Source organism: Molossus molossus, unplaced genomic scaffold, assembly GCF_014108415.1.
Source record: "Molossus molossus isolate mMolMol1 unplaced genomic scaffold, mMolMol1.p scaffold_m16_p_22, whole genome shotgun sequence".
Lineage (NCBI taxonomy): Eukaryota > Metazoa > Chordata > Mammalia > Chiroptera > Molossidae > Molossus > Molossus molossus.
The window spans coordinates 25655576-25678553 of record NW_023425358.1 but is presented as its reverse complement, the minus strand read 5'-3'; the positions used below and the strand labels follow the sequence as shown (position 1 = coordinate 25678553).

The window sequence follows — 22978 nt, the reverse complement described above, 5'->3', positions numbered from 1 at the left end:
CTGAGCAAATGCCAATGCAAAAATGGCACCGATAGACTTCTTCTATGCAGGTTTGTTCTACAAACCTTCAATTTGTAAAAAAACAAAACCCAAACAAACCAAAAACCCCTCTGCAATATATCTGTGACGTGCAATAAAGCGAAGCGCAATAAAGCGAGGTAGATCTGTATAAGGACACCACCCGGTGGGGCTCCAGTTCCATTTTGTCCTAATTTTAAAAAATATATTTATTTTCTTTAAAGTATGTTTTTATTTTATTTTTTACGCATTTATCACTTTATTCAAAAAATTTTTTGTTCAGGTAGAGTGGGAGGGAGAGAGAGGAAGAGAGAGAAACATCGACGTGAAAGAGACACATCGAGTGGCTGCCACCTGCACGACCAACCAGAGCCGGGGACAAATTGCAAATGAGGCACACGCCCTTAGCGGGATCCGAACCCAGGTCTTTCTGGACCGCAGGCCGACGCTGTAACAACTGAGCCAAACCGGCCAGGGCTAAAGTATTTTTTTAAATTAAAATTTTAGAGAGAGAGAGAAATATCAATGTAAGAGAGAAATATCTGCGGGCGGGATGGGAAGGAAGGTGTCCTGGGGTGAAAAAGGAGAAATATGTGTAACAAAAATAAATTAATAAAAATTGAGGGGGGGAGAGAAATACCCATCTATAGCCCCCATATGCCATTTGGGGATTGAACACGAAACCTGGGCATGTGCTCTGACTGGGAATTGAACCGGCGACCTTTTAGTGCATGAGATGACGCTCAACCAACAGAGCCGCACCGGCCAGGGCACCACATTTTATTTAGAAACAACCTATGTGCAAGGTGGGGTGTGAACCTCTCTGCGCATGTGCCGAGCCCCACCTTGTGCAAAAACCACAGGCCACGTTCTTGAGAGCTCTGTGCATTCCTGGGCCCCCCAGACGTTGCCCACGGTCTGCTCTCTGCCTGAGCTGCCCACCCAGCCCACCCAGCTCATGCAGACCCGCTACTTGTCATCTCAAGTGCCACTTCTCCTTGGCAGTCTCCTGGCACCCCTCCCCCACCCAAGTTGAGTTAGGGGCCCTTCCGGGCTCACCACAGGGTGACATCACCGTGTCATCCTGGTCTGTGTACTTGTCATTTGCCGGCCTCCCCACCACATGAAGAGCTACGAGGGGGCTGGGGTCTGACACTGCGGGCCGCTGGAGCTGAGCACAGCCAGCCCGAGTTAGCTGAGCCAATGTTACCCTGCTAGAGGACGTAAATTCTTCTTATGCACGAAGAACATGGGGTTTGCCATCTAACTTCCCAGCGAGGCTGTGGTTGCAGCGGGGAGGACCACCTGTTCACCCAGAGAGACCGTTCGGGTTGCAAAAGGACCGCGTCACATTTGCCACACTCAGGGCGGCCCACGTGGTGTCTTCTCCCCCCACAACTTTCCTGGGCTCTAAGAAGCCATTACCCTCCTCCTTTGCATCTGGTTACTCCCTTCCGGGGTGGGTCCCCGGCCACCCCATTCTCCATCAACCGTGGCATAACGCTGTGACCTTCCTCAGCATGGCCCCTCGACCGCTGCTCCCCAGAAGATTTCCATGTGGTTCTTGGTGTTTCATGGTTACCAGAACCCTTGAGTGATATCAGGCTCCACAGGTCCCTGTGTGCCACCACCACCCAGTCACATCAACTGTCACCAGGGCTGTCACAAACAAGGAGGTGTGGGTCATCACGTGGCCCTTTCTGAGTAACTACATTCTCGCTTCCTCCTTTCACACACGGCCGTTGGGCGTCGGCAGGGGGTAGGACCGGGCGGGGGTGGCACAGCAGTGTCCTGCAGTGTGGAGCAGCGAATTCTCCTGAGCCCACGAGGCAGCTGCCCATGCTCTGCTGAGCACGGTAAGTGCCAGTTCGCAAAACCACAGGGAGTGGCCGGGGCGCCCAAGGAACCAGCGCCGGGCTGACGGCGGGGCAAGCCCGGAGCTGCGGCCCGGGGGAGGGCGAGCCGCGGTCTGGGGGCCCGGCAGGTCTGCCGGACTCTGGCTGCTGTCCCTTCCGGATCCTGCTCGGCCGCGGCCGCCCTGCCCTTGCAGACAGTGTGTGTGTAGGGGCCACTGCTTGGTCGCTGTGCTTGGGAACCTTCTGAATCAGAAAAACGGGAGAAATCGGGAGCGTGTCCCTAAAACCCGCTCTACCCCACCCACCCCGGTGGGACGCGGGGGCCCAGAGAGGTGGAGGGATCCGCTTGGGACCAGCGCTGGTCTGGGAAAGACCTAGGAGGGGGTGCGGGGTTCGTCCATAAAAATCTCGTTTCCGAAGTGTGTTCTTCACTCTTTTTAATAAGATTGAGGAAATGACATGTGTTCATAACTAATCATTCAAATATTAGAATTAGGGCACTATCGCTAGCAAAAGGAAATGATGATGATACACTTGTTTGTATTTGGGGTGTTCTAGGGGAAAAAAGGAGAATAGGGGGCTGGTGGCCAAAGCAGTGCCCCCTACACACACGCGCGAGTGCACACGCACACACATACATGTACACACATACGCACACATGCACCCACACACACCCACATGTGTGACACACGCACCATAGACAAGGGTCAGGGTCTGGTTGCCTGGAATTCCCTTTCTCCCCCCCGCGACCCTCCTGTTTTCTTCCCTCTTCTGTCTCAGTTCCCCAGGCCAGGCCTCTCAAGGTCCCCGGGTGAGCGGCTCAGGATGGGGCTCCCCTGGCCCCGGACCCCAGAGTGGCTTCTTCGGGGTTGCCTGGGCAGACCACCACCCCTTAAATGGCAGATGCGTCCCTCACCAGGCTTGGCCAGCAGCCCCGGGAGAGGGAAACCCAGACATGGGAAGGAGCCGGGCTGCCGGGCTCGGTGCCTTCTGGAAGCCTCGGCCAGGTGGGAGCAGAGCCTTCAGAGGTGCTGGGAATCGTCTAAGAACCCCGTGCCCCTTTTTAGAGAGGAGAAAACGGAGGCACAGAGGGGAGAAGTGGCTGCTTCGGGTTGTAGGGCCCCAGTGAGCTAACAATTCATGTTCGGCTCTTAGACCAGCGTCTGGCGCACTTGAAACAGGTGGTTCACGCACAGGCTGGGCTCTGCCCTGCACACAGGGCTCGTCCCGGCCTTCTCTGACTGCCGATGTCAGAGGTGGGTCGAAGCTGTTCCAGGGTTGGGGGCTTCTCGGGGACTTGGCCCTAAACACAGCATAATAATGCCCACCGCTGGCCTGTATTGAGCACTTACTATGTGCTGAACACGAAACCTGGGCCAGCTCATTTCAACCCCACCGGGTGCAGGAACTGCCACAGTCCCTGTTCCAGCCAGGCATCTGTGGCTCAGAGAGGTGAGTTCAGTAGCCCAAGGTCACACAGCTTTGAACAACAGAGCTGGGTCTGGATCTGGGTTGATACTGGATTCGATCCCAGTCCTGTCTACTGGAAATGAGATGTGCACTGGGATTGGGTGTGTGTGGGGAGGGCGGTGGGGTCACCTGGGCCTCAGTTTGACCTACTTATGGATTCGGAGTCCTCCTTTCTCTTGTGGCTGCTCAGTCCGCACCCTGAGATGCTCGGTCTTCCGGATCCTAAGATTCCAAGAACTTGAACACTGAGACTCCCGGGGTCCAAGATTCTGGGTGGGAGGTCCCAAGGTTCTTGCAGCCCCAGGGTGGCTGCACAGTGTGGTTCTGGAGCTGGGGTGTGGGCCCTGAAGCAGACCCATCCCCCATCCCCCAGCCCAGGTGGGGCTTGGGGGCAGAAGCAACTTGATTTTAGCTTGAAAGGCAGGAAACGGGCAGTGTCTAGGTAAGCGGAAGACAGATAGGATGTGACAGCCCTTCGCCCCTCTCCCCAAGCCCTGCCCAGCCCCCCTCTTGTGATAAGTGGCTGTTTTCCTGTATCAGAGAGATGCGGTGATAGGTGGGGCCTGGAGGAAGTGATGTCCCCTCTCTGAGCCTTGTTTTTCTAATCTGCATAATGGACATCGTCTCAGCCAGTGTGGAGCGATGATAAATGAGGTCCCTCCAAGGAGGGGGTGATGAGCTGACCCATCCACAGCCAGGGCTTTATAGTACATCTTCGTTAGAGTACAACACGTCTATTTTAGCAGATGTTAGCGTCACTGTCCTGCCCTTGGCACTCAGAGCTCACACTCTGCTCCTCTCCTTGCTACGTGCGTGGCCCCACGGAGCCACAGGACCCGAGGAGCTGGGCTTCCTCCCATTAAACGGGCTGGTGCCTGCCCTGCCTCGGCCCGGAGCGAGGCTGCTGTGTCCGTGGAATGACAAGCATCAGGCTGGGTGTAGCTGGGACGGAGGGCCATGGCACCAGGGACTTCTAGCGCTAATGCTGGACACCCAGGGCAAGCTGGCAGCCCTGGCCAGGCCAGGCGGGGAGCTGTGGGCTTCCCAGTGTGCTAGTCTTGTATCTCAACAGACGGGGGGTCTCAGCTCTCACAGAGGACCCTGCAGTTTCCCTAACTGCACAGGGGGAGGTAGGGAGTTTGCCATCTCTGTACCCTCCCTGTCCACAGCCCCAAAGAGGGCCCCCCAAATACAGTGCTGGCATCCAGCAGGGAGGACCTGCCCTGCAGCATCTCATTGCAGTCTCGTGAGCATTCATTCTTTGGAGCAATAGTACCTATTTTACAGATGAGGAAACTGAGGCTCAGAGAGGGTGAAGTGACCCCCTCAAGGTCACACAGCTGCCAAGTGGTCTCCCCTCCACTCCTCTGCATGCAGGGGACTGTGGGAATGGGTGCAGGGGTGAGGGCCCACCTTGGGAACAGGACCTCGGCACCCTCCGTGATATCCTCCCAGCCCCCAGGCTGCAGAAAGGGGGGCCCTGACCGCCCCAGATGCCTCTCCCCACCCGGGAACTGGTGGGCTGGGCCTCGGGTTCTGCCCTCCCCTCTCTACGGGAAGTGGCTGAGCGCGCAGCCTTCCAGGAACTGAGAGCTGCCCGAGGAGGTGGTGGTGAGTCTTTGCATAATTATGAAATATGGCCCTGAGCTGGTGGTTTCTTTCCAAATGCCTCTGCCCCCGGGAGAGTAGGGTGAAGGTTAGGTCATGCACTACTCCCCCAGCTGGGAACTCCACCCGTGTGCAAAGAAACTCTGCCTCCAGAGGGCAGGTTAGGGTGGCTGCTGAGATGCTTTCAGTAAACCCATCCCGGAAGTCCTCCAGGGCCCGGAGCCATCAATCTGGGCCAGGAGAGAAATCTTTTCAGGGAGCTGTGTGTGTGCGTGTGTGTGTGTGACGTTTATTAAGCACCTCCTATGAGCCTGGAACTTCTGAGTCCATCAGCTCACTGCATTCTCTCAACCCTGTGAGATAGGTACTGTTTGTTATTCCCATTTTACAGATGAGAAAACTGAGGCTCAGAAAGGCAAAGATCTATGTCTCGGTCATACGGCTTGTAAGAGAGCCAGGACTCAAACATCTTTTTGTCTGACCCCATAACCTGTGCTCCCAATTCTATGGTCAGCATGGCAGCCAGTACGTATGGGGCTGACCTTTCGAGGTGATGTGGCCTTTAAGGTCCTCCTTATTCTTACCCTGCCCTCCCTCTCCCAACTTGCTCCCCAGCCCTAGCCACAAACACATCAAGCTAAGCTCTCTTCCAAGCCTTTGCGCCTTCTGTCCCCACAGCTAGGTTAGGTCTCTCCACAAAACCTTCCCGAATCCTCACTGGGTTCAAATCTGATCTCCGCCACTTGCCTGCTGTGTGTCTTTGGGGAAATGGCTTCACCTCTCTGAGCCTCATCTCTCCTCAGTCAGATGAGGATAATTGTGAGGCCAGATGGGTCTGACGCAAATATCATCAAGTCAGGTTTAAGGAATTATCTTAAGAAACCAACATGATTCTCCCCAACAGGTGAAGGAGGTCAGGTGGAGGCTGAGGGGCCTGCGAGTACTTCCAGCCGCTCAAGGAGGGGTAAGCAACTGCTCTGTGCTCCACGTCATGCCAAGCGCGAGGGACGGTCCCGGAAATGACCCCGGCTCACTCTGCCCCGGGCACTGTGGCCGGGTGGCATGCTGTGGAGGGTACTGAGCGCAGGGACCCAGAAACACCTGAGGCCTGCCCTCGGACACAGCTGTCACTCCTCATGGGATTTCCCAATGCAAGCCTTTGAGGGGCACAAGCACCAGCCAGGGCCAGGGGGAGCGGAAGGAGAGAGGACGCGTTCCTGATGCCAAGAAGAAAGACCAGTGAGCTGGCCTGGAGGACAGGCGCTGCCCTTTCTGGCCACCTGGTCGGGAGGCTGACGGCAATACCAGCACGGACAGTGACCCTGCCCACAGGCAGTGAGCCAGCTCCCCAAGGGCAGGGCTCTTCTGAGAAGGTGTTTCTCCCGGCCCCAGATGGCGTGACCCTGGGCCCTGGGGACTTCTGCGCTAGGTTGACCGAAAGCATCTAAGTGCCGCCCTTTGCGGGAGCGAAGAGCAAGGGGTATCGGTCCATTTCACCCTCACAGGCGCCTCTGACGTAGGTGCTGTTATGTCCATGGTGTGGGCGAGGACCAGCCAAAGGGACACAGGCCAGCGGAGGCACCGAGAAAGGAAAAAAAAAAAGCTGAGCTTCTGAGGGACAGGCCGGGGCTGTGTGGGGTGCAAACCCAGACTGGGGAGAGTGGGATGGAGGGGTCAGGATCAGACCTCAAGGGGCCTCAGGGTCCAGACAAGCAGCTTTATCCCGTGGACCTGAGGTCTCTGAACTCTGCTCATGGCCCCATCGGTGGATGAGTACATGCCTCTATGAATTGTAAACAGGTTATCTTATAAATGTAAAGTTAATATAACTAGAAGCTCTAATATGTTATTTCCTTCCTTTTTGATTGATTTTAATATTTTCTTTAAAAAAGTGTACTATTTGTATTGATCCGAGAGAGAGGAATGGAGAGGGAGATCGGATTGTTGTTCCACTTATGCACTTGCTGGTTGATGCTTGACTGTGCCCTGACTGGGGATCGAACACTCAGCCTTGGTGTGTGAGGACCACGCTCTAACCAACGGAGCTACAGGGCAGCGCTGATATTTCCTTTTTCTTTTCTTCCTTTCCTTTATTGATTTTTAGAGAGAAAGGAAGGGAGGGAGAGAGAGAGAGAAACATCGATGAGAGAGAACATCGATTGGCCGCCTCCTGCACGCCCCCCACTGGGGATCAGGCCCACCACCTGGGCATGTGCCCTGACTGGGAATCGAACCGGCGACCTCTCGATGGGTCGTTGCTCAACCACTGAGCTTGGAAGTGAGGATGCCTGAGGCCAGGTGTGTGTCCCAGACCGACACACCAGCTGCGGCCGCCCAGAATCGCAGTCGAGGGTGCTCAGCAAGTCCAGGGTAGAGCTGTCCTGATGTCCCTCTGTCCGTGTCTCCCTCCAGGTGCCATGCCTCTGCAACTCCTCCTGCTGCTGGTCCTGCTGTACCCTGGCCGCAGCCTCCAGCTGTGGGAGGTCCGGGAGGATGAGGCCAAGGAGGCCCCGGGCCACCTGCTTGCCCGGGGCCGGAGACAGGTGGGTGAGGACAAGGATGACTATGAGGATTACGGCACAGACCCTCCAGAAGTTCTGGGATACAGCCCAGGGGCTGAGACCCTGAGTCCTAAGCTTCAGACTGTGGCGGGAACCTCAGGGCAGAGAGATTCTGCAGGGCCTGGTACTCCGGAGCCTGCCACTATGAAGGTGACCACAGGAGACTCTGCCACAGGAGGTGCAGCCACTGAGGATCTTAGCACAGAACTGGCCACGCAGGGGATTCCCGTGACACCAGGTCCTCTGACCAAAGACCTGGTCACTGCAATCCCTCCCAACACAGAGGCTCCATCCACAGAGGGGGCTCCATCCACAGAGCTGGCCACCATGAAGGCCCTGTTCGTGGGGTCAGAGGTCACAGAGACATTGACCACGCAGCCTGCAGCCACAGAGGCCCTGTCCACAAAACCAGCAGCCACAAAAGCACTGACCACACAACCTACAGCCACGGAGGTGCTGTCTATGAAATCCACCAGCATGGAGGCCCTGTCCACAGAACCAGCAGCCACAGAAGCACTGACCACAGAACCTACAGCCACGGAGGTGCTGTCTATGAAATCCACCAGCATGGAGGCCCTGTCCACGGGGCCGGCAGACATAGAGGCCCTATCCACAGAGCCCACCACCACAGAGACCCCGTCCAAGGATCCAACCACCATGGAGGCCATATCCACACAGCCTGCTACCACAAGGGGTCTAACCACAGCCCTTGTGCCCGCTGATCTCTACAGGGGCACCACTGTGGCCAGCAGCAAGCCGCCTGATACCTTGGTCAAAGAAGGGGAAAGCCGGCAGGGTCTGCTCCCTCGGAGCTCTGTGTCCCCCCGCCCCACAGAGGGCCTGGACTACATCCCGGTGAAGCGCTGCCTGCTGGCCATCTTCGTCCTGGCGCTGGTGGCCACCACCTTCCTGGTGTGCACCGTGGTGCTGGCCGTCCGCCTGTCCCGCAAGAACCACACGTACCCCGTGCGCAGTTACTCGCCCACCGAGATGGTCTGCATCTCAGCCCTGCTGCCCGAGCGGGAGGAGGGGCCCGTGGTCACTGCCAACGGGAGCCTGCCCACCACCAAGAGCCCAGGCCTAAAGGCAGGGCCCCAGAAGGACCGAGACGGGGACGACCTCACCCTGCACAGCTTTCTGCCGTAGCTCTGCCGGCCCAAGTCCCCGAGCAGGTCTCCTCGCTCTCCGCGGTCCTAACCACCACTGAGCGCTCAGGCCCCGTGCACGTGTCCGGGCTGCACCGAGGCCCCTGGGGAACAGGGATCATTCGGGCCCCTGGCCACTGCCACAGGACTGAGGCAGCCCAGATCTCTCCTTTCTCCCGGCCTCTGGAGCCTCATTCCCACGAACCCAGGGAAGACTCGGTCCCTGCCTTCACCCCCTGCTCCTGTCTCGTGCTTGCCATGGTCATGATGTGTTTTGGGGGTGGATACTGAGGAGTGTTAGTCTCCTGCGGCCGGTTCCTGGTGCTACCCCACAGCGGCGACTGGATTTTCTCAGCTCCTCCTCCAGGGAGCCCAGGGGGAGGTGTTGTCTTTGAGGGCTGGGGAGGCTTCTTTGAAACTATGCGCATCTCTGAGCTTCCTTCTGGTGACAGAGGAACCCCATCCTGCCCTCTCATGCCTCCCCTGTGTCCAAGGTAGGGGGCGCTGTGTTTCTCCCTGAAGCATCCCTCTGCCCAGCGCGGGCCCACAGGGCGGCACTCAGTAAATATCTGATGAACACGTACCAGCTGAATGCTTCGAGGTACTGGGGGGCCTCCTTCAGGCAGGGTGTTGGTCCTTTGCAGTCCCGTCCCCTCAGGAAGCCCCTTGCATGGGCCATCGGGTTGACTTCAGTAGTGTGTCTTGGGCAGGGAGTGGGGTGGGGGGCATCCTGGTATATTCCTGAGAGGCTGCGGAAGATTTCAGGCCATTTGGGGTTAGAGGGAGGGACCACTTGATTCAACTTCCTCCATGACCCAGCTCTGGCCTACGGAATCGGGTTCTACCAAATCTCAGACAAGTCTAAACATCAACGCCGGCCTCCCCAGAAGCCCACTGTGACCCCTCCGTTCCGCGTGGGGCCTGTCTCTCAGTAACACCCAGACCCACCCTCCCTCGCACGGACACCTTTGGCTTTTGTACAGCTCACAGAGTACTGACTGTCATCTGAAGTTCAGGGCCAGCAGACTTTTTCTTCAAGGACCAGGCAGTAAATATTTGGGGTTTGGCCGGCCACCAGGTCCCTGTTGCAACGTCTCAGCTCTGTAATCGAATGCGGCAAACAATAGCATGTCATGAATAAAAGGGTTTGACTGAGTGCTAATAAAACTTTATAAACAGGTGGCAGGCTGGATTTGGCTGACCCCTGATTTAAGCATAGGGTGACCAGAAGTCTCAGTTTGCCTGAGACTGTCCTGATTTTAGCCCTGGAAGTCCCAAGTCAGGACCGCTGGCGGCCCTATTGAAGAGCCGCTTAACCGCGTGCATGTACGACCACTTTTGAAACCCACCTTGACCCCGAGGGTCGGATCAGAGTCAAGGCTTGCGGAGGTGAAGTGGCTCTATCTGCCTCCCGGCGCCTCTCACTCCTCCTCCTGCAGGGAAGGGCACTGGTGCACCTTCTAGAAGGGGAATAAAATCCACTTTGGGGGAGACCTTTTCTCTTCTAGAAAAACACCTCCGGTGGCCTGTTTAGAAGTGAAGGGCCATCCACTCCAGGACATAACCTGCAAGGGGAGATTTCGGCAGGGGTCTGGAGACACTGGCTGCACCCCAGGAGAGAGGGCTTGTGGGGACGAGGAGAGATTGGGGAAGGGAGGGAGGGAACGTGGCAGGCAACAGAGTCTGGGAGAAGTGGAGACTGCTTGCCCCTCCCCTGAGCCTCTGGAACAAGTATGATACACAAGGTGTGTTCAGGGCGCTTTGGTGGAAGAGGGGTGGCCATTGTGCCTGGGGCCATCAGCCCTGGAGAAGGAGGGTTGATGCGTTAGGAGGAACATCTCACTCATTTCCCCTTAGGAAGGGATGAGAAAAATCAGCTGGGATTGGGGACTGAGAATCTAAAAGACTTGGGGACATCTGAGAATTTTTCCCAGGGTCTTGTTACCTCGTCTTTCTGGGCAGGGAGCGGGTGTCCCTTTCTCCTAGGGGTCCTGGACTGCCTGGTTTTCTGTTCTTCCAAGGGGCAGGATTTGTCAGTCAGTGATGATGAGTGTTTAGAGCAGCCACCAGGGGGCGCCCGGTACCAGCTCTTAGAGCCATTTGCAGCCCAGCACCCTCCCGTCCAGTGTTTGAGGATGAAGGAGGGACTGGTAGCCAGAACCAGGCTCCAAACCCAGCTGTGTGCTTGTAACTGTTTAATGACTGGCTCTGTGGGTGAATTGGTACCCATGCCATGATTTGTAGTGATTGCCAATTTCATTGACGTAAATACTTCCATGGCTGATTTTGAGCAACCAACCATTCATATAGATGATACAATACATGCCAATCATCTCAAGGGCATAGATAATAGTAGAATATAGTAAGATAATTAGGAAGGGATGAGTTTTGAGTATCGAGGACCTTAGTTTTTAATGGTATATAATTTAACTTATGAAACAACTATCTCGCAAACTTCTGAAAATCGGATAATTGGCTCTCAGAGACAGGCCGGCACCTGCATAACACTGTGCCCTTCCTCCTGCTCTGACCTCCCATTGCCCTTGAACACCAGAGCTCAATTGCCCAATTAATCCATTTAGCAAATATAGCCTGAGCGTGAATATCTGCAACATCTCCTCGAGTCCCCTCAAACAGCCTGGGAAGGAGGAACTAGCATCCTCCCCATTTTACAGAAGAGAAAACTGAGGCTCAGAGAGAAGTCACCTGACCCAGGTCATGCATAAAGATCTGGGATTGGAACCCAGGCCTGAATCAGCAAGCCATGTTCAAAAAAAAAAGAGGAAAAGAAAGCCATGTTCTCACCACTATGCCACACCATCCTTGAGATCACAGTGGGGTTCTAGGGAAATCCCATGTCCCCAACTCTCCCCCGCTGCTGATCACGCTGGTGCCTGGAAGTCCCTGTCAGCTCCCCCTTGCAGGTCCTGACTGCTGAGCGAAGAGACTGGCACTTGGAAGGGTGATAAAGTTGAAGCCAGCCCCCCGCCTTGCAAGGAGCAGGACACAGCAGAGCTGGGGCCTAGGACAGAGAGATGGCTGGGGACAGGAGTGGCACTTATCGGGCAGTGACTGCATGCCCGGCCTCATGCCGAACAGTTTATCTGTATGATCTTATGTAGGCCTCGCAATAGCCCTGTGGCGTGGCACAGCAATGACCCCGTTTTACTGCGGGGAAACAAGTTCAGAAAGTTGAACTACTTACTGACTCCGTCAGGATTCACAACTAAGAAACGAGACTGCTGACTTCAGCTCCGATGTCAGGAAAGGAAGGCGGGTAGACAGGAAACGGGGGGTGGGGGTGGCTAAGTTTACTCCAGGTCCCTTTTGTCTCAGGAGCTTGGGCTGTCGGACCTGCGGGTGGTTCATTCAGCAACTGATCTGGGCAGAGGTTCCCCAAACTCACCCTCCATATCCCACCCCACTGGCGCTCAGCCAAGCCCTATAACTCGACTTTCACGGCCTGTCTGCTCTGTGCCAGGCCCTGTGCCAGGTCCTGGGATGCCAGGTGAGCGGTACAGGACTGGTGATGCCCTTGGGGCTCGTGGGGCTCGAGGGAGAGGGAGAGGAATGGACCCGATCACATGGATTGCGGCAGGGCCAGAGCCCAGAGGAGAGTGCGGGGCCCTGAGCGCGTGCCCTGCGCCAGACCTTGGAGACTTGGAGGACGCAGACTTGCTGACTGGGGAGGGAGGCTTCAGAGAAGGATGTTCCCGGCGTGGAGAACGGAGGAGCACTGGGGAGCAGACCAGGCCTGGGGGGCTGCAGGGAGGAGGGTGTGGCTGTGAGGGTGAGGGGGGCCTGGGCCCGAGTTGGGGTGCAAGGCAAGTGCGGAGTGTAGAGATAACTGGGAAGGACCCAGAGCTCTGTGTGAGGCATCGTGTGAATCCAGGGTGCAGACAGCGTGGCCCTTGAGGACACGTGTGCACGGCCACGGTGCCCCAGCGTTGGCGGGTAGACATGGGCAGGGCCCCGAGACGTGGGCTTGTAGGAGCACAGTCCACTGGCCTCACACAGATTGTCATCCAGCGATTGAAAATGATGTTTTTGAAGGATAATGTGGGAAAATGCCACGATGTAACGTCAAGTGAAGCCAGCCTCGGTTCCTCCTCTGTGGAATGGGGCCATAACAGTGTCACTTCATAGGGCTGTTGGGAGGATCAGTGACACAGGCCTAGGAAGCCCCCGGCCCAATGCCTGGCACAGGGTTACGTGCTCAGCAAATCGTGGCCGCAGTATTAGGGTGATCAACTGTAGGAAGGACACTGGCACTACGGCCACCAACTTGGCGAGAGGTCGGCCGTCGAGTGTAGGATCGCTTCTTTCGACTTTTCTGTCTTTTCCTAGTTTTTCTCAGTGAACAGAAATAAACGATAAGTGTTAGGAAATCGGGTGGCCCCAGGCCTCCCGAGCTGGTGAGTAGAACCATCTTCCTATAGCTATTAATGTCCGCACAGGAGGGCTCCGAGCCCATGGTCCTCACCTGGGGGCCATTTTGCCCCCCAGGGGACACTTGGCAATGTGTGGAGAAACTTCTGGTTGTGCCTACTTGAGGGAGTGTTATAGGCATCTAGTAGGAGGTGGGGGTGCTGCTAGACACCCCAGCGTGCACAGGACAGCCCCCACGTCCAGGCGGTGTCCGGTCCCAGACCGCGGTAGTGCCCAGGTGGAGAGAGCCCCGCACAGGTCCCCTTCGCAAAGGCTTCGGAAACCCACAGGGGCTTCTGTGTGGCCATGAACTTGGTTGTGGAGTGTCCTTTCGGTGGGCGGAAGGCTGTAACCATAGCTGCTCCAGCTCTTGCCACCCGGGGCCCCACAGACCTGGCACCCTCAAGGTCAAGGTCAGCCAAACGAGGGTGCTGCCGCTGAGCCTCCTAGCGGGACAGCCTTGGTGCAGCTTCTCCCCAGAAAGGAGAGGAGAGTGTCCCCAGGGCAGGGAAGGGGAGTTCTGATGCGGCACAGACATGGTCCTCTTTCCCAGGGACAGGGACCCTGCAGGGGAGCCACGTGCTGGTGAAACACACACCCTCCAGCCTCAGCGCTGGTTCGGGCCGCCCCTGCTCCCTGGGAGTTCTCTTAGGGCTCTCTGTTGTCCTGACTCACGTCTGGTCTTTGGGCTCCTGAGAGGGTCAGGCTTCACATGATTTTCCCCATGAGTTTCAGAAGCACCTCAGCAAAGGAATATTATAGGGCAATGCGGTCCCCTGATCCCTGCAGCGAGAGCTTCTGGACCCCAACTCCCGCCCCGCTCAGACCCCCATCTCACCTACTGACAAATGTGTTGGCTGGATGAGTGAAGGAAAGCTCCTGTCCCCTCTCTCTCTGCTCTGGCCCCATGCATCTTCTTGCTCTCTCTCCTTCACATGCTCCTGCCGCAGGACCTTTGCACTTGCTGTTCCTTCTGCCTGGTACTCTCTTCCCAGATGTCTGCCTGGCTGGCAGCTTCTCTTCCTTGAGGTCTCAGCTGGAATGGCACCTCCTCAGAGACAGTTGTCCTTTACAACAGTCCCCTTTCAAGGCACCGATGACTACCTGGAGTGATGGCGTTGATATATTGATTTTTGCTAGGCGAGGTTGGGGGCCTCTGTCCCCCGCGTTCACTCCTTTGTGGTCACTGCACAGTGCCTGGCACACAGTGAGAGTTCAGGAGACATGTACTGAATGAACACATGTGCTAGGGAGACTTTGCAAGGGCGTGAGGACGGAGGCGAGGCAACGGGACTGAGAATATGTAAGTGCCCGCGGGGAGCTCATGAGCACCTTAGTTTTATGGCTTGGAGTCCGGCAGACCTGGGTCAAACCCCCACTCCACTTACTAGTTGCAGGGCACTGACGCCTCTCTAACCTCTGGGAGCCTCAGCTTCCACACCCGTGAAATGGGGAGACGCAGCCTTCTCTTCCTGGGACGGCGGGTGCAATGAGGGGGGTGTGGCCGGCACAGTGAGGTGCCCAGTTAGCCCCATCCTGGGAGACAGTCCCTGGCTACGGGGGCAGGCGCCGACCATGTGAGGGGAACCATGGAGGCCGCCAAGCTCCCCCAAGCCTCGAAGCCCCACCCCTGTGGTTTGGGGAGCCAGCCCCAGCCCTGCTGAGCTCTCTGTCTTTTGGCCTAAAATTAGCTCACAAATTCCTTGGCTGCCTGGCTGGTGCTTCCAACCGACAATTCAAACCAGATGTTTCCAGCTGTTGGGGCCCATCGCCCCTGGCCAGCGCCCTGGTGCGTGCGCGTGTCCTGGCTCCGGAGGCGGGACTTAGCCAGGGGAGATCGACCCACTGCGTACACGCAGGGTCCCTGGCTGCGTGGCGGGTGCGGGTGGGTGGTGGAGAGGGTGGTGGAGACAAGCCCCAGGCCTGCATGTGCACTCCTCCTAGGACAGGGCGCCCCCTACTGGCCAACCGGCTGGTGCACGAGGGCTGGGGTAGCTAATTGCTCTACTACCCCTTTCGATCCGGTAACCTTATGGAGCGCCTGCTGTATGCCAGCCTTTGTGTTCTTTTTTTTTAATCCTCATCCGAGGCCATTTTTCCATTTTTTGTTCAGGTAGAGTGGGAGGGAGAGAGAGAGAGAGAAACATCGACGTGAGAAGGACACATCAAGTGGCTGCCACACTTGCACGACCAACCAGGGCCGGGGACAAACTGCAACCGAGGTACGCGCCCTTAGCGGGAACCGAACCCGGGTCTCTCTGGACCTCAGTCTGACGCTCTAACCGCTCAGCCAGACCGACCAGGGCGGCCTTTGTATTCTTGTCCCGATGGTGTGACAGAGTCTCAGTCCCAGATGTCACTTGAGTTGCTGTTGTTGCTATTTAGTGCCTGGTGCCAAGGCTCATTTTCTTCTCACAGTAACACCCAGGGTTCAGGGTGTTATTACCTCCCATTCTACTGATGCGGAAACTGAGGCCCTGAGTGGTTGAGTCACTTAGCCCAAGGTCACCCAGGGTTCCCCCAAGGGCAGATGATCTTGGCTTCTCCTGGGTGGGCTTTACTTTTTGGCCGTCACCCCACGCGGCCCTGTCCCTCGTGGTGGGTGGACTGGATGCCATGGACACCCTCCCTGTGAGCGGGGCCCTGGCCCAGGTGCACAAGGCTGACTCGGGGCAGCTGCCAGGAGCCCCCGGGAGCCAAGGTGCTGGTCCTTACTGAGTCAGCAGATGGTGGTCTGGGCTGGGGAGCTTTATGGCTTTCGTGGGGGCTTATGTGGAGCCCCTTCCTCTCTCCAGAGATGGGACCTAGCGACCTCCCTTGGTCAGCATCCTCGAGAGAAAGGGTGGGGGGGGGGCATAAAGAAGACGAGGGCTCCATGCAGGGAGAGAAGCCGGGAAGGGTTTTGCAAACGCAGGGAACCACGACTGGCCTTCTTCACTCCTAGTAGCAGCCAAAGCCCTGCAAACGCCCGCAGGGGCCTCGCCTCAGGCCCCGGTGCCCGCTAACCTCACTTCTCCTGCCAGCCCCTCACGCACTCTCTCCCGGCCACACCAGACACTGTCCTTCTCCACTCCTGGAGAATTCCGGGCTCGCCCACCTCAGGACCTTTGCACAGGCTCTTCTCTGTGCCCGGAATGCTCTTCCTCCGGTCATCTCGCGGATTTACGTCTCATGCCCTTCGATGTCCCCCGCTCCCTGCTTTGTTTTCCTCCGTACCCCTTGCCACGACCGCCACACCTTGTATGCGTTGCTATTTTTTTTTTATCCTCACCCGAGGATATTTTTCCATTTTTTGTACAGATAGAGTGGGAGGGAGAGAGAGGAAGGGAGAGAGAGTGAGAAACATCGACGTGAAGGGACACATCGAGTGGCTGCCACCCGCACGACCAACCAGGGCCGGGGACAAACTGCAACCGAAGTACGTGCCCTTAGCGGGAACCGAACCCGGGCCCCTCCGGACCGCAGGCTGATGCTCTAACTGCTGAGCCAAACTGGCCAGGGCACGTTGCTATTTTTTTAATGGTCTACCTGTCCCGCTAGAGGTAAGCCCCATAAGGACAGGGACTTCTTCTTCTATCTGTGTTGTTCTCTGCTGGATCCCCAGTGCTTGGAAAGGGTCTGGCACATGGTATGTGCTCAATAAGAACCTGCTGAGAGCCCTGGACGGTTTGGCTCAGTGGTTAGAGTGTCGGCCCGTGGACCAAAGAGTCCCAGGTTCCATTCCGGCCACGGGCACGTACCTTAGTTGCAGTTCGTCTTCAGCCCCAGTTGGGGTCATGCAGGAGGCAACCAGTCGATGTGTCTCTCTCACATCTATGTTTCTCTCTGTCTCTCTCTTCCTCCCTCTCTCCTTCTTCTCTATCTGAAGATAAACAGAAAAAGATAAAAAGAAGCCGCAGAGAGATAGAGAGAGAAAAAATGGAAGAACGGGAAGGGAGGAAAGGGAAGAATAGAAGAAAGGAATGAGGGAGGCGGGAGGAGAGGGGGAGAGAGGGAGGAGAAAGATGGGACGGAAGGCCTTAGTGTAGAGGGGCGGAGAGCAGGAGAAATGTGAGCCGGGCACCGAGTGTTTGCAGGACTTGGGGCCCTGAAGCTCAGCTCCAAGCCCTCCTCACTTCTCCGGACCAGCCCCCTTCCCAAAGATGGAGAGAGGCCCCTGCCAACAGAGCCGCAGAGGAAGTTCAGAAGCCTCATCTCCGTTCCTGCTCGTGACGGGGGCGGGTGGCGCTGGAGGGGTGGGCAGTGGGCAGAGCAGGAGGCCGAGGCCAGGTCTGCAGCGTGGCCGTGTTTACATTCCGCCCTCCCACGGCCGCTCCTCTAACCGGGCCTGGGGAATGTAAATGTTTACAACGCGGTGCGCAGCTGGCCGGCCACCGCCGCCACAGGAAGCCGAGACTCTACCAGCTCTGGCCCCTCCTCCCCCCTAAGAGAGAGGGACGCAGGGTTCTTTATTTTTTAAAGAAAACTTTTAATCAAGTCACAACCTACACACACATCTGAAGTGTGCAGCTGGCTTTTCCCCTATGAGCCCACGTCCCCCCCCCCCCCCATCCCATCTAGATATTGTGCATCCTCAGCCCCAGACCGTCCCTCTCACCTCTTTCCAATCAATACCCACCAAGGTGACTGCTTTTGGGACTTCTGTCCCGATAGCTTAGTTTTGCTTCTGTTCTAGAACCATGTGGATGGAGTCACCCAGGGAGTATTTCTTTGGGTCTGGTTCTTTGGCTCCGTGTTCCCATGGGATTCACCCACATTGTCACAGGTCTGGCGTCTCTTCCTTTCTCTGCTGAGGAGTGTCCCACTGACCGGATGTACCACAGTCTGCTCATCCAGTCCTCTGTGGGTGGACGTTTGTGTTGTTTCCAGCCTTTTCCCCCTTTTTTTGCTGTATGGATAACACCACTATGGACATCTTTGTTTTTGTGTGGATGTGCGTCTGCATTTCTCTCGGGTGAAAAGACCCAGGAGCGAGATTGCTGGGTCACCCGGGAAGTGTCTGGCTAATTTTATAAAGATGGTTCTCCAAAGTGGCTGGCTGTTTTCTCTCCCATCAGTAGCGGGAAGCATCTGGTTGTTTGCTGGGGGTGGGCAAACCAGTGGAAAATTTACTTAGAATCACAGAATGACAGAGCTTAGAGGAGGAGCCTCTGCTGACCCTTCCTGGTGCAGGAAGGGAAATTGAGGTTCAGGTCACACAGCTCACGAGGGGCAGAACCAGGAGTTAATACTCCCAATTTCCAAGCTCTTACTGCTCCCTGGTGAGAATGCAGCAGCACCCAGTCTCATTTCCTTGGAGGAGACCTAATGCCAAGCCCTTCCCCACCTCAGGGCCTTTGCACTTGCTGTTTTCTTGACCCAGAAAGCTCTTCCTTCTGCTCCTTGAGAGATTCCTCTTGCCCTGCAGGTTAGTTAGACACCTCTTCAGAGAGGATGTCCCTGACCATGATTGCCAAATAGCTGCCCAAGCACCTGCTCCTGCCCCTTTCAAGCTGCTCCCTGTCTCCTCATCCTTTTTATCTTTTTGGTAGCATTTTGCAGTGTTGGGTTATCTTCCCCGTTTGTCAGTTGACTTGTTTGTTTCTCATCTGTCTCTCCTGCAAGGAGGTCCCTGAGGCAGAGGCTGGGTCTGTCTTGTTCCCGTACAGGAGCTGGTGCAAAGCAAAATAGTGTCAGTGTATCCCCTCCCTGTGCCTCTGTTTCCCCATCAGTACCATGGGCAGGTTGGGTAGAGTTGTTCAGCCGGTGAAGGAGATTTATTGAGCACCTACTATGTTGCTGGCACTGGCGCTAGCGATACATTGACAGAAAAGGCCCTGATCGTAGACCTCGGAAGTGGATAGTGTAGAGACACGTAAATAGGACATTATGGCCCTGGCTGCTCAGTTCTCTGAGTGGGGAGCCTGGGGTGCAGGAACACAGAGGAAGCGACTGATCTCCCTCCCCAGAGGCTGGGGTTCAGGGAGGGCTTTCTGGAGGTGGTGATGATTGAAATGGAATGTGCAGGGGGGGGTGGGCAGGCAAGGGGGAGCGCGGAGGTGATGCTTCAGGCAGAGGGAGCGGCCGGAGCGAAGGTGTGGCCGCATCTGTCTCGCTTACAGCTCTCTGTGCCCGGCAGCTGGGGGTCGCTGAGAAATAACAGAGCCTCTCGAGTTGACAGATGGGGAAACTGAGGGCCACAGAGGTCTCACAGCACACTTAGAGCTCTGGCCTGCTTGGACGAAGCCCACTCTGCCTCGTTGGAGCACGCAACAGGAGACCGCTGCATGGGTGTCCCTCTGAAGGCCAGGCCTGTGGGTCGCAGCCCTGGCCCCTCTGGCCACATGAAAAGCTTGGGCTATTTTTTCCCAGAGCGCAGGCCCAGTGGCCCCGGGAGCTGCATAATTAGAAGGGATTCTGAGCCCACGAGAAGCTGGAGCTGGGGGCTGTGGTAGACCAGTTGGCCCATCCCAGGCTTAACTAGGGAGGACCCTGGCAGAGGCCTGAGGAGGGTGGGTTTCGTCCTGGTCCTCCCTGTCTCCTCCACTGTGGCTGTTCAGCAGGGCGGGGGTCATGGCTGCTAATTGCATGGTAGGCACAGGGTGAGGTCTCTGAATGGCTTCAAGGCTGGGCAGAGGGCCCGTTGCTCTCTGCCTCTGAAATTACAGGTTGCAAGCGAGTGGCCCGGCCTGCTGCATGCTGCAGGCCTGCCTGTGCCCTCTTGGAACCATGGTAGTGTGGGCCGTGGGGGTCATCTGGCCCGGGACCCAAAACAGGTCCTGGAACTAGGGAATGGGAGACCCTCAGGGAGGACAAGGAGTGGCTGGGGCAAAATCTCAGAGCAGTAGTTTGTCAAAACGTGGGAATGCAAGAGCGGAGATCAGACTGGTCATTCACACAGCATTTATTGAGCGTCAGTTGCGTTGCAGGCGCTGTCTTAGTTGCTGGAGTGAAGGCAGTGGACAAAGCAGACAAAGTTTCTGGTCCCTGCAGAGCTGCTTCATTTCCTCTCACTTGAAAATAATCTTCAGGAACTGCTCTGAATCTGCTGGGGTCCCAACTACCTCAGGGCCTTTGCACGTGCTGTTCTCACTGCTGGGAATCCTCTTGCATCCCTGTCTTCCTGAATACCTCCTCCTCATCTTCACAAGCAACTCTGCCATCGCCTTTTGACGGAGGTCTCCATGACCGTCAGGACCAGACTAGGCTCCCACAGCCCCTGAACTGTCTCATCCCAACTCTTAGCCCAGATTGCAGTTAGATAGTCACTTGTTTGTTTTCTTAATATCGTAGATCTCCCCTCTACTCTGTAAACTCTGTGCCTTTGTTTGCTCGTCACTGTCCCCCAGGGCCTGACACTGAATGTCAGAGTGTTGGAGGCAAAGTGTGGGCAGGCGGGTAGCTGACATCTAGTCTGACCCCACATTTATTTTTTTATTTTATTTTATTTTATTTTATTTTTTTAATCCTCATCCGAGGACATTTTTCCATTTTTTGTACAGACAGAGTGGGAGGGAGAGAGAGGAAGAGAGAGAGAGGGAAACATCAATGTGAAAGGGACACATCGAGTGGCTGCCACCCGCACGACCAACCAGGGCCGGGGACAAACTGCAACCAAGGTACGTGCCCTTAGCGGGAACCGAACCCGGGTCTCTCAGGACCACAGGCCGACGCTCTAACCGCTGAGCCAAACTGGCCAGGGCTGACCCCACATTTAGCTGCCGCCCAGGGAGGGATGGGGATTTGTCCAGCCGCCCACAGTTGATGTGTGAGCTGGGGCTGGAACCCCCAGATCCCTTTTCCTCCCATCGGTGACTGCCAGTTTTGCTGTTCTGACCTCGGATTGCAGGTTGGGATTGTGGGCTGGCTGAAGGGGAGCCCGTGTGTCTTTGTGTGTGGGTGTGCATGTTGACATGGTCTGAGAGCCCGTTAATGGGCCAGATGGAGGTGGTACTACTGTAGGGGATGAGCCCCGGGTGCAACTTCACTTCCAGGTAAGACACAGGAGCTGGTGAAGAAGAAGGGGCTCTGACCCTCAACGTGCTATTTTAGGTCTTGGCAGGTCACGCTGCTGCGAACCTCAGTTTCTGCATCTGTCCAGTGGGCTTCACTTATCCCTTCACCTCTGCCCAAGCACTATGGAGCGAGCACGGTGGAAGGCTCTGTGGGAGGAGGAACCCCAGTGCTTTGGAGGGGGGTGATTTCAGCTCCCCAGGGAACAACTGCAGTGTGGGCGACGGCATGGTGCCCCACCCCCAGAGATGTCCACACCCTCGTCCCCGGAAACCACGAATATGAATATGTCACCTTACACGGCAAGAGGGACTTGCCGGTGTGATTAAACTGAGGTTCCTAGAGGAGACAAGTGTCCTGGGCTAGCGGGGTGGCCCGATGGCCTCACACCGGCCCTCAGAAGTGAAGAGAGACGGGAGAGAGAGCCAGAGGGGCAGTGTGCCGACTCCGCCGGCACCTGGCCGGGGAGGAGGAGGAGGAGGCCTGTGAGCCGAGGAACACAGGTGGTTTCTAGAAGCCGCGAAGGCAAAGGAACAGATTCTCCCCTTGGAGGTGCCAGGAGGAAGGCAGCTCTGCCAGCCCCGTGGCGAGCCCAGGGACACCCACTGCTGACCTCTGGCTGCCAGGACTGTAGGAGAAGAAACGCGCGTTGTCTGATGCCACCAGTGTGTGGTGACTTGTTACGACAGCAACGGGAAGCCCATCACTTGGCCTCCGGCCAATGCTTTCTTATCGCCCAGCAGCTCAGGCTCCCCTCCCCCATCTCCCTCCTCTGAGGCTCCGCACGGGGCAGGACAGGTGGAGGCAGGGTCCGAACCCTGCCTCTGGGTCCCAGACTCCTCGGGGGGGGGCTGCTCTGCTCTCAGAGGAGGAGCCCAGAAGGGACCCTGTCCTAGGCTGGATGAATGACATTCTGAGACTTCCGCCCGGCTCCTGCTGACGTCCCCAACCCTTGTTCCCTGCTCCTTCCTTCGCCCACTCATGCTCCAGCCGCTCTGCCTTGTCCATGCTGTTCCTCCACCTGGAAGGCTCTCGGGCTGTCCTCTTGCTCAGACTGCTCGTCCACAGTCGTCCTCTCTTTGCCCCGGGACAGCCGAGCCCTTGGCCTGGCCTCTCTCCTGCCACAGACGCGTTTGTTTTTTAAAAAGTGATTTGTGTACGTGTCCTCCCTGGAAGCCTTCGAGCTCCCTGAGGGCTGCGTCTGGTTCACCTCCGAGACCTGCTTGGGACAGCGCCCGGGGCCCTAGAGGAGCTCATTAAGAACATCTAGAACATCTCTGCTGAGTGAATAAAGGAGTTCATGAATGAATGAAAGCAGGGGTCACTGACCCACGGGATTCCTCAGGTCAGCCCGAGGTCCTGGCTCCAGGGCTGCCACTGGCCCGTCTCAGCCACTAGTTGAATCACTTGGACGCATCCTGCCTCACTTTCCCCAGCTGTGAAATGGGGCCACAGCTCCTGCTCCAGCCACGCCATTTGGGGTAGTGCGAGGCCACCGACCTTAGAATGTCAGAGCCAGAGGAAGCCCGGAAATCTGACCCACCTCTGCAAATGGGGAGACCGAGACCGGAGGAGGCAAGGGCCCGACCAGGGCCAGACAGGGGGTGACAGGACTTTCTCCCTGCCCCAGCCCTGGGCCCTCCAGCAGGGCTGCGATCGTGCTCTGCCTTGTACACACCCTGGCTCCCACTCTGCACCCAGAGCCTTGGAAAACCTGAGTCACAGCTGGAACGAGGATGGGGAATTTTCCTCCTCACTTCCAGGGGCCTCCGAACCTCCCTGACCTCCTCTTCTTTGGAAGAAGGACAGGACCCCAGCTTGCTGTTTTGTGGTGGGGGTGCTGTGGAACAGCCCTGTCTGTCTGTCTGTCTGCCTGTGTGCCCCAGCCTGCCCTGGGGAC

General features: G+C 56.8%; 1 protein-coding gene across 4 annotated transcripts; it reads left to right on the top strand.

The window, feature by feature from the left end:
• Positions 1–1499: 1499 nt before the first annotated feature.
• On the top strand, positions 1500–14832 carry SELPLG (selectin P ligand). Of its 4 annotated transcripts, none has more exons than XM_036276663.1 (4): positions 1500–1874; positions 5857–5916; positions 7365–7966; positions 8057–14832. In XM_036276663.1, the coding sequence occupies exons 3-4, from the start codon at positions 7370–7372 to the stop codon at positions 8657–8659; spliced, it is 1200 nt and encodes a 399-aa protein (XP_036132556.1). In that variant the 5' UTR covers positions 1500–1874; positions 5857–5916; positions 7365–7369; the 3' UTR covers positions 8660–14832. The 4 variants fall into 4 exon arrangements, with proteins under 4 accessions (XP_036132556.1, XP_036132554.1, XP_036132552.1 ...); XM_036276661.1 differs by having other exon boundaries at positions 7365–7980; positions 8071–14832; XM_036276659.1 differs by having other exon boundaries at positions 7365–14830.
• The last annotated feature ends 8146 nt before the right edge of the window (positions 14833–22978 follow it).